This window comes from Tupaia chinensis, unplaced genomic scaffold, assembly GCF_000334495.1.
Source record: "Tupaia chinensis unplaced genomic scaffold, TupChi_1.0 Scaffold000228_1, whole genome shotgun sequence".
In the NCBI taxonomy this organism is placed as follows: Eukaryota; Metazoa; Chordata; class Mammalia; order Scandentia; family Tupaiidae; genus Tupaia; species Tupaia belangeri.
Genome location: NW_006159703.1, coordinates 1,833,965 through 1,844,750, shown reverse-complemented (window position 1 = coordinate 1,844,750; position 10,786 = coordinate 1,833,965). Strand labels below are relative to the sequence as shown.

The 10,786-nt window shown below is 42.7% G+C and overlaps 1 protein-coding gene across 2 annotated transcripts in view; it reads right to left on the bottom strand.

Moving 5' to 3' along the window:
- The window catches only part of SH3RF2 (SH3 domain containing ring finger 2), a 128,577-nt gene that overhangs the window by 6,928 nt on the left and 110,863 nt on the right, over nucleotides 1-10,786 (bottom strand). The window contains exon 7 of one of the 2 annotated variants that reach the window (XM_027771664.1): nucleotides 3,513-3,763. In XM_027771664.1, coding sequence (XP_027627465.1) covers nucleotides 3,513-3,763 — 251 coding nt within the window. The remainder of the gene's footprint in view (nucleotides 1-3,512; nucleotides 3,764-10,786) is intronic. The other variant, XM_027771665.1, reaches the window with a different exon arrangement.

Genomic DNA, 10,786 nt, shown 5'->3' with positions numbered 1-10,786 from the left:
CTCTCTCTCTGTCTCCTGCTTGCTCCCTCCAGACCTTTAAGATGGAGAAAGATTGTCACAGTGAGAAACAGACATAGAGGCAGGCAGACCAAGGAGGAAACCAAAGACAGAGCCAGCGACAGAAAGAGAGCAGACACTGAGAAACATAAGAGACAACCAAGAAGCACAAGAGAGAAGGAGAGAGGAAAAAAGAAAGAGGTGGGGACGTGGGTGAGGAGAGTAGCTAGTCCGATTAGCTACCTGGTGAAGAAAATTCTAGGAGAAGCTTTAGGCATGTGGCAGTGGTGTCGCTTTTTGCTGGAGCTGCAGGGAGGAAGGGTGAGTGGAAACCTCAGACAGTGTGTGTGCCAGGCCAGCATGACACCAGACCAAGGCAAATTTGGGAAGGTTATTCCAGAGTTAGGGCTGCATATACATGGGCTTTGCAAAGTCTTGTCACATGGGAGCTGGAATCAGACTTCCTTTAGGGAGCCTAGGACAAGTCAGTCATCTTGTGTCCCTAAACCTCGGTGCCTTCATTTGTCAACTGGAAGAAATAACACATCACAGAGTTGTGAGGATTTCATTTTAGGATATGTCCAACATGTGAGGAGAGTGCCTGGAATATATTAATAATAAATGCCCCATGCTAACAAGCTAGCATTGCTGCGGGGTGAAGGATAGCATACCCTAGAAATGCAAGGTCTGAGAATTTCTGTTTGTCCCTTCCTGAGCTCCTTCTTCTTTGTTTTAAAATGGAGATGGTCCTCCCTCAGTAAAAGGAAGCCATTCCTTTCTCGCAAATTCTCTGAAAGACAGGAATGCACACCCCTTGGGCATGTCTGGGAGGCGACCTTGGAAATCAGACATTGATTGCATTCTGACAGAAGTACACACAGGCCAGTTCTCCAGAAGGGTCTCCCAGTATTCAGAGAGCCATTGGTTGTGTCCCAGCGAGATGGCATCCTTCATGACAGTCCACAGACACGTGTTTGGTCCAGTGCATTTGTGCCCAGCACAGAGAACCTCAGCAAGGCCGCATTCTGCATTGTGACTCTTTGTCAAGCCGGGTGTGAACATAAAAAGCAGAAAGCTCACTAAACACAGCCGGCATTCTCAGCTGCTGCCGGTGAGCCAGCCACCATTTACACAACTCTGACCTTTCAATTTAGACATTTATTTTCCACTGACAGCCCTGTGAGGCACACATGGTCAATTCTCCTGTCATTTCTCTTCGCTTTGGGGAGATTGATAGCTTGACCAGCCTCACCTTGGGAAAAGGGAGAAACAGAAAGCCTCTAGGACCTGGGAAGTCAAAGCAGCACGGGGCAGATGTGTCCTCAGGCTCTCGTAAACATGTCAACAAGGTCTTATGCCTTATCTATTTATCTTGTTGGTTCCGAATTTCTCAGAGATTTAATGCTTTCTTATTACCTGTGCATAGCAATGCAAGCCACCAAAGCTCCAAGCCAACCAAAATTCCCACCGAGGGAGGGAGAGAATATTAAAGGAAGTGTGAGCAATTGATGGGATGTACTACTCTGCGCTCTGAAGGGGTCTACACTGAGTGTGAGTGGTCTAGACTGAGTGTGAACATTCCAGCCCCAAGTAAGTTCACACTCCAGATAGAGCAAAGATGACCTGCTTAGTTGTAATAGTGATAGAAATACCAATGAAATAATACTCTAAAATAGCTAGTGCTTCTTTTAAAAAAATGATTATTTAATTTATTATTATTATTGTTATTATTATTATTTTGTTTGCTGTGGTACACATGCATTTACCAGAGAGGCAGACAGAGAGAGAAAGAGCACGAGAAGAAAAGTGGGAAAGTAAGCCACCAGGTCTGGGACTCAAACCATGGTTGTCCGTGTGGGAGTCCAGCGCCTTAACCACCACGTCACCTGCTAGCCCAAAATAGCTAGTGCTTCGTAAGAGTTTGTTGTGTGCCAGGTACTGCATTACGTGCTTTAAATGGATCATTTTATTAAATCCGTACAGTCATGCTGATGAGGTGGGTATTGTTTTTATTTCCATTTTACAAGTGAGAAAACAAAAGGCTGAGGAGGTGAATAACTTGCCCAGGGCTGTTGGGCATAGAATTACTTGTGTGTGTGTTGAAGGGGAGGTAAGGGCTGGTGAGGGCAGGAGGCGGTGAGATGCAGTGGCCTGAATAGTGGGGTTGGTGGTCAAGAAGGTTGTTAGATGAGAACACTAGAATAGGTGAAGCTAAGATGTTTGCTTTCTTTTTCTTGGAGGACATTCTAGTGTGGCATATTTTCCACAGGCTATTCTTCTGTCTCAACTAGTCACATTGCATTTTCACATTTAATCATTTGTTAACATTGCAAGAGGAGTTGCAGAGCCCAATTTAAATCAGGAGCTGTAGAATAAATCATCTTTACTGCGCTTGGCTTGTTGTCTTCTTCTCCTGAGGTGTGAGAATATAAACTTTGATGTTTTATAGAACAATGGATTTCAAACACTTTTTAGAAGCCCCGAAAATGAAATCCTATGTAAGACTTCAATATGTTATGAGACAAGAGCATGATTCTGAAGATGAAGGATCTGCATGTGTTGCCATGGGGGCAACGTGGATATCGTGTAGGTAAAAATAAAAGCAAATTGCAGAACAGTGCAGTGAGGATGATAGACAGGTGTACATCTAGGTCTCATCTATTGAAGAAAACTTGGGATTTGAGGTTAAGGAGATGTGGGAGACCTGCTTATGTGCACTTCGTAGGCTCTACCCTTCCCCCTGCTCCCATATACATATAAATAACATCGTGGGAATCAGGCTCTGAGCACTGCCTCCTTAGTCCTCATTTCCTGCCACTGGCCCCTACTCACCCATGCCACACTTTGTTTCTCTTGTGGAACCCCCTGAAGTGTTCGCTGGAGCATAGCTTGGGAAGCACTGACCCAGCAAGTGCTTTGGGCATTCTGTCTCAGTGAGAACCAGCATCACCTGACTGCGCTCTGTCCACATATTGGCACTCAGGGCTGCTATCACCCCAGTGTTTTTTTTTTTTTTTTTTTTTTTATTTTTAAGATTTTTTTTTGCCATAGGGCACATATGCTTCTCAGAGAGAGATAGAGATAGACAGATAAGAGATAGAGAGAAGGAAAATGAGAAGTCACTCCCTAGAGGTCATGGCCACACCATAACCCTTTCTCTTCCATCCTCCTCTTGTATTTTGGTCATAAACACACACACACACACACACACACACACACACACACACACCTGGTGTGATTTTCAAGCTTCCAGGTCTGGGACTAGAACCCTGGTCAGCTGTGTGTGGGAGTCCAGAGACCCAACCACCATACTACCTGTTGGTTCCTCACCCCAGTCATTTAATGTGCAAGTGTGAGGTGAGCCAGCACAATGACCTTGAATACATATGGCTTCACTCAATAAAACAATCCATCATTTGGCAATTGTATAGCATCTCTTGTAGAGGTTCGTTTTGTGAGAAGTGTCCTGTGTCACCCGGGTTGGGGCCCTCCAACACTTAGCTCTAGGCACATACCTCTCTGCCACCACTTACTCTTTCTCATGCTGCTCCGCCCTTTCCGAAGAGACCCTTGTCCTAAAGTCGCTGGGCTGGGTGTGCTCCTCACGGGGTTGACAATAGCGGTGGGCACAAAGACGGATTTGAAGGGACGGCTTTGTCGGGGATCACCTTCTGAAACACTGCCTTGGGAGGACACAGAGGAGGTGGATAACGTCCATGTGGTGTAGAGACCAGGGTTCCGGGAATCTGGAAAACTAGAGGCCTTTCTATTTGTTGGACATTTTTTTTTTTTTTTTAAAGAGAAGAAACAGAGAAAGAAAATATTTAGTCAAAACTCTTAGTTTAAAAAAACACTATTAGTTTCCAACCATATAACAAATGTGGCTGTTTCTCACCCTTTTCTACCCATGTACATTCCTTGTTATTCTTTTTAAAGTTTTTTTAAAAGAGAATGATTTTACTTAACTTTACTTATTCCTTAAGTTGATTAGAGAGAAAGAGAAAGAGAGAGAGAGAGAGAGAGAGAGATAAATAAGCCGCCAAGTCTGGGACTCGAACCACGGTTAGCTATATGGAAGTCCAGTGCCCTTAACCACCATGCCACCTGCTGGCCTCCATTCTTTGTTATTTTTAGGCTTAACTATTCAGTTGTTGGAGAAGTGATGAAGCATTTTTACATAGAAAAACAGTACAGCATGACTTTTCCGACAACCCAATAAGTAGGTTCCACTTTCCTTCACCTTGATAATCGTGTGTGCTCTGCTGAGGGCAGGGAGATGGATTCATATCGGGATCCAGGTGGAACTAGAAGACTTGAATTTCACCATCTTTCATTGTAGTTCTGATCACTCCTCAGCCAACTCTCTTCAGCCTTTGGGTTCAGGCACAGGATCTTACATGGTTTCCTTTTGCTTTGCATTAGCAATTTCTTATTCATTCAATGACTCTTCTGCTAGATTCTAAACTCTCTGAAGGCAGAGATTTAACAGGACTTATATCCTGTGTTCCACATAGATTGTCAGTGAATAAATGTTGAATGGTTGCCATGATACTTGCAGAACTGACGTTGGTCATTTTGGCCTAGATGGGCTGAGTGTCTACTCTCTACCTCAGGCATTGGCTAAGTGCTTTGCCGACATGATCTCACAGGTTCTTATAGCCTTCAGAGGTAGTTACTGTTACTGTCAATATTTTATAGATAAAAACAAAAATATAGACTAACAGTTATTTGCCTAAGCAACTAATAGACCTGGATTGTGATCCCAGGTGTAAGCTGATCCTCTGCTCTTTCCAGTGAGCTACTCTGTCTCCTGGCTATCCTTTGGTAGCAGGTGAGACACTATTCTGCCTACAGTAAAGAACAAAGGCAGCTGGTAGGTTCTATACATTCCTCCCAATCCTTCAACCTTGTTCTGCAATTTTCAAGAGTAGTATTGAAGTTTTATGAAACGACAATCTCTTGTCCACTGTTTGTAGGCTGCAACTCCCTCAACTCCTCAGAGACTGGCTGTCATTTTAGAAGACTTTCTTGTCCTTTTACCAATCCACTCCCAATATCACATCTTCTACTGAGAAGGCCATCAATCACCTTGCCCTCTGTTGATTAAGTAGCTTCTGCTAATCCCCTGGGTATAACAAACTCACACCAAGGTCCTGGCACACAGAAACACTCATGGTTTCCTCCCCAACAATGTTGCCAGCTTTTCCTTTAAGCTTTTCCTTTTGCTCTATTTCCCATTTTCTCTCTTACTTTTGACTTAAAGAGAAGTGATATGTAGTGTAATAACAAGCCTGTGTTGTGCAAAGACTGGCAAGGCATCATTTAATTGTGGCCCACACTGCCCAAGAAGTAGATGTGGCCAAATGCTCTAAGAAATAATGCTTGAAGCAAGGGGACTTCTCTTCATTGCTGCCCACCTGCCTCTGGTCCCCTCTAGTGAGAGGTCAGACTATATTCTGAAGATGAAGCCCAGGCGATGGAGGAGAAATCCCTAACCCAGGCTTCCATGGCAGAGAGCAGCAGAGCTGCCTGTCATTTGAACAGAGACCTCAAGGTGTTGGATGCTGCAAAATGGGTTAGCATCAGGGAAGACAGGTTCCAAAATTATTTTCAGCAATGGCAGCAGCAGCAGAAGCTGCTACAGTAAGGACAGAATACAGCTAATTAGGCCTAAGTTAGCCCTCATTTGCCAATCCCTTCTTTACAGATTGAGGTAGGACTTCATTTTCCTGAGCCCAGCACTGGGCCAGATTCTAGGAACTCTGAAATCCCAAGTTCCTCTAGGTCTTTTGGCAAAGAGCTCACCATTTACCTAGCGCTTTCTTCCAATGTCAAAGCACTTTGCTAACATATATTAATAAATCCCATGACGCTGAAGATCTGCAGACATTATGATCCTTGTTTTCCAGATGGAGATATTGAAAGATATCCTGAGCTGAAATGGGAGGAGTGGATATTGGCTCTAATCTGCTCCATTGAGCAGGCTCTGTGTCCTTTTCTCTATCAGGGACATTAGCTCTTAAGAGCTTACTCAATATTCAAAGGAGACAGATCTACTGTGTTCACTACTGGCAGCAGTCTCCTAGTAAGGAGAAAGGTTGGATCTTGACAATATTTATGATTTATTAAAAAAAATTGCCAGAAAGCATATGTGCTTGACAGAAAGAGAGACAGAGTGAGAGGGTGAGGTAGAGGAAGACAGCACCCTTCAGTGGAACATGGTCACATTGCAATCCTTTCTCCTCCATTTTTCCTTCCTGTTGGGATTTTGGGCACACATGCACACACACACACACACACACACACACACACACACACACCTAGTGTGTTTTTCAAGTCACTGGGGTCAGGATTCAAACTACAATCAGCCATGTGGGAGCTGACTCCCTTAACCACTGAACTACGGGGCTGACCCAACAATCTTTATATTGTTCCACATAGAGAATTAAAAGCAAATGGGTAGTGGCCCATTCATCACTTTTCTCCTCCCACATGGCCCAAGGTAGCATATGAGTCTGTGAAAGTTGCAAAAAGGCTAACTGAGGCAGAATAGCATTTATTGGGAAGATATTATTGAAAGACTTAGAATCCAAGGAGGCTGCAGAGAACTCAACACAGGAGTCTGTAGTAGAAGAGTCATGCCAGATGCTGCTGTTGGTGCTCTCACCATGAATGGTCTTCAACTTTGCCCACATCCTTTCCTCCCTTGTTCAAGTTTCAAAGTCCCAAGAGGCAGTGTCAGATTGGCTGAGCCTGCCCTTTATCTGTGGTGATGGGCTGAGGGGGATTTGATTTCTTCAGTCTCCGAAAAGGAGGAAAAAAATCTGCCTCCATCCGGGACTACACGTGAAGGAGGAGACCAGAATGTTGATGCTATTAAGGATTGGGGTGGGGGGGTGTTGTAGGTGGCATGGTAGCTAAAAGTGCTGGGTTTCTACATGGCTGACCACAGTTCAAGTCCTGGACGTGGTGGCTTGCTTGCTCCCTTTTTCTTTCTCTCTCTCTTGTCAAATTGAAAAATAATAATAATAACAAATGGAATTAACTAAATAAATAATTCTTTTAAAAAAAGAATGCTGGGCAGAAGAAAACTTGACAAATGTTTTGTACAGCCTGAGCCAAGGGGTATCTACAGGTTGTGGGAAGAGACATCATGGTGGCAGAGATTTTAATTGTGGTCAGAAAGATCTGGACAGGTCATCATTCAGCAAAGAGAACTGGAGCAGGTTATAACACAGAGGCCTTTTCGTCTCTTGGTAGTTGAAAGGCTCACTTGCTAAATCTTAAATTTAAACCCTGGCATTTTAGTCAATTCTAGTCTATAGTTAATCCTTAAACTCTGGCTGGCTCAGTTCATTAGGAATGATGATTATAAGAACAAAAGTTCAAATGCTCAGAGGGCATCTCACATTTTTATTTTATGAAAGGCTGTACTATATACCAAGGGGGCTGGATGGCAGTGCAGAGCCACCATTGCAAACAGAAAACAAAGACTGGGGGTAAAAAACTCAAACATTCACAATCAAAGAGCAGAAAGGGGCCTTGTACATGTAGTCCAACCCACTCGATTCTTACACATAACTTGCTAATAGTAGTAGACACTCAGCTGACAAAGGACAGCATTATTCAGCCCTGAGAAGTGGGAAGAACTAAACTTCCCACAGTGGAAAGGGTGGTTAAGAACAAGGATTAGCTGCACCCAGGTAGACAAATTGGGCAAATGGCATTCATGTCCAAGGTTAGTAGAGATGGGAACTTTCTTTCCATCAGATAGACCATCAAAGGAAACATATCGACACTGAGAAAACATTGATCCTCTGTCACCTAATGACTCTCAGGAGCGAAGATTATGACAGAGACTTGTTCTTCTTGGGAGGGCTGGTTCTCCATAAGCAAAATCATGCCTCAACATAAGTAGCAGCTCAATATATGCATATGTTCCAATCTCTATAAGCTGAGCATAAGGGGGCAGTACTCAAGGGCTACCCATGGTGCTGAAAACACCATTCGTACTTTGATATGCAGCCCTCTTAGAGGGGGCAGATGTAGATGCCCAAGACTTGCCCAAGAACACAGTAAATCTACCCAGGAGAAAAGCTAGGAAGGAGGGAAACAGAAGCTGGAACCTTGAAATATGCTGAGATGGAATCCTACTGCATTCTAGTTAGACTGACCGTATGTCCTAATTTTCCCAGCACAGTCTCAGTTCATACCTACTTAAAAATGTCCTAGTTTAGGTGATAAAATATATTGTCACTGTCATTCTAATGGTTATTTTATGGCATTATCAGAATTTTGAGCTAACGCTCAATGGATAAGCAAATGTCCTAGTAGTAGGCATTGGTCCTAGGGAATTCACATTAGAATCATGGAAGAAACCATTCGTAAGTTAGGGTAGACGTTCTTCTTGCTCCTGACTGTCACTTCTAGACCATTCCCTACTCTCCTCAATACTTCCCAGCTTCGACTTATATTTTCACACACTATCATCCACCACCCCACCTTGTTGTAGTCATCATTTTCATTTTAGGTTTCTCCTTTCATTCAATGAGGATTTTAGCTACTGGCTCACTGTCACTCTCTTGATACAAATAATCCTCCTATGATAATTTCATTTATTTTTAGGACTTTAAATATCATCTCAAGCCTTGAGTTCTCTCTTAAGTGCTAGACTTTTATACTCAACTACTTACTAGCATCTTGACTTGGATTACTAATAGGCATCTCAGACTTAATCTGCTACAAACTAAGTACTTGCTTTCTCCCACATCTCAAAACCTACTTCTCATGTGGTTTTTACCATCTCCATCTTGGATAACTAAGAGGCAACTCCATCTTCCAATTACTCAGAAAAAACCTGCACTCACCTTGAATCCTCTATTCTTTTCACACTCGATTTTGATTTGTTAGAAAATCCTGTTGTCTCTAACTTCAGGGTACCTCCAGAATCTAAACACTTCTCCCTACCTCCACAGTTCAATTCACACTATCATCTTAACTATAGTTGTTTCTCTGTTTTCCCCCCTTTGCTCTCTAGAATTTATTCTCTACCCACAACTAGAGAGATTCTGGTTAAACACAAGTTAGATCATGCCAGTCTTCTGCTCAATACCCTGCAACAGGGTTAAAGTCAAAACTTGCATTATGACCTAGGAAGTTCTATATCAAATGGCCTTCCCTCCCCCATTACCATTCTGACCTCATCTCCTGCTACTCTCTATCTCACTTGCTCTATTCCAATTCTACTGGCCTCCATATCTGGCACATTCCTACCTTAGAACTTTTGTACTTGCTGTCCCTATGGCCTGGAATACCCTTCCCTCAGAGATCCATGTGGCTTACCTCCTCATTTTCATCCCTTCTTACTTTTCAGTAAGGCCATCTCTGACCAATCTCTTTAAAATTTTAACTACCTCTACATTAACCTTTACCCTCTTTCCTGATTTTCATTCTTAGCCCTTATTAATATACTGTATATATTATCTATATTTCTTATTTGTCTCTCCCACTAGAATGTAAGTTCCTGTGGGCAGGAATTTTGTGTGTTTTGTTTACTGGCATTTCTCCAGTGTCCGGAAAAGTGCCTGAGACATAGCACACAATATTTGTTGAAGAAATGAATTAAAGCTTCAATTATAGACACCTTTAGTTTGCCTTTGGATATTTTATAGCTTTATAATAAATTTCTAGAACTTTCCATTGAAGGGAATGACTATAATATTCTCTCTCAACTTTCATGTGAGGAAATACTTTTATTTAACCTTCGATACGTGGGGACCCAGACTTTGCCTGTTCTCTACCTTAAAAAGGAGGCTCACCACCTCACCAGTCAGGCTGGTTGGAAAAATCTATGGGTCAGAAAATGCTATCTTTTATTGAACCTAAACCATCTCTGTTGTATCTACTGGTTCACTCCATGCTCCCTAATTGAACAAATCTACTTCCTGTTCTACATGGTCTAGCATGAGCTTTCTGACCCTTATCTTCTATAAGTCAAACCCTAGTTTTTTTTAATCAGTTTCTCCCATGATGTAGTTTGCTGTCTCCTCACCATCTTTGCTGCCCTCCTCCGGACACAGTGCCCCGCCTAAATGAAGACCTCCAAAAGTGAACATATGACTCCAGGTCTGATCCCTACAGAGTACAATGGGACCCTTGGGGTTATGACCCTTTGATATGTCATAAAGACAGTGTTTGGTACGTGGGGATGGCCTCACTACCTTGTGACAGATTTTGCCTGGGCTGATGGGGGTGGAGGTAGGAAGAATCAATAATTTTGAGGTCTGTGTGCATTTGTGGCTGGTGAGGTGGTAGGACAAATGGTGGGTGAATAAAATGAGTAGATATCCCATACAATGAAAAAGGTTGGGAAAATCTGCTAGGGAAGATGACCTGCAGGGTAGTTAGCATTCAATCAGGGACATGGGCATGAGTTCATGGAAACTCTGCCTAATTATCTAGCATCCTAGAAATTTGTCAAGGAGCTCCCAGGAGGTAATCTGACCACATTTTCCCATTATGCCACTAGATGGAGTGTTGGGGTGGAGGATGTGAAATGGAATTTCTGGGATCGGGTAGAAAAAAACCCTGAAATCTATTTCTTGAGCAAGTTGCTTAAATCTGCACATCAGTTTACTTATCTGTAGTATCTGTTACAGGATTTTTGGACATAGTGAATGCTTTAAAAGATATAAAAGTACTTATTAACTATGAAGTGCTAAGAAAACTAAAAGAAAAAAATTGGCCTTTTTTTTTTTTTTTTTTAAAAAAAAAGGGAGAATAAAGAAAA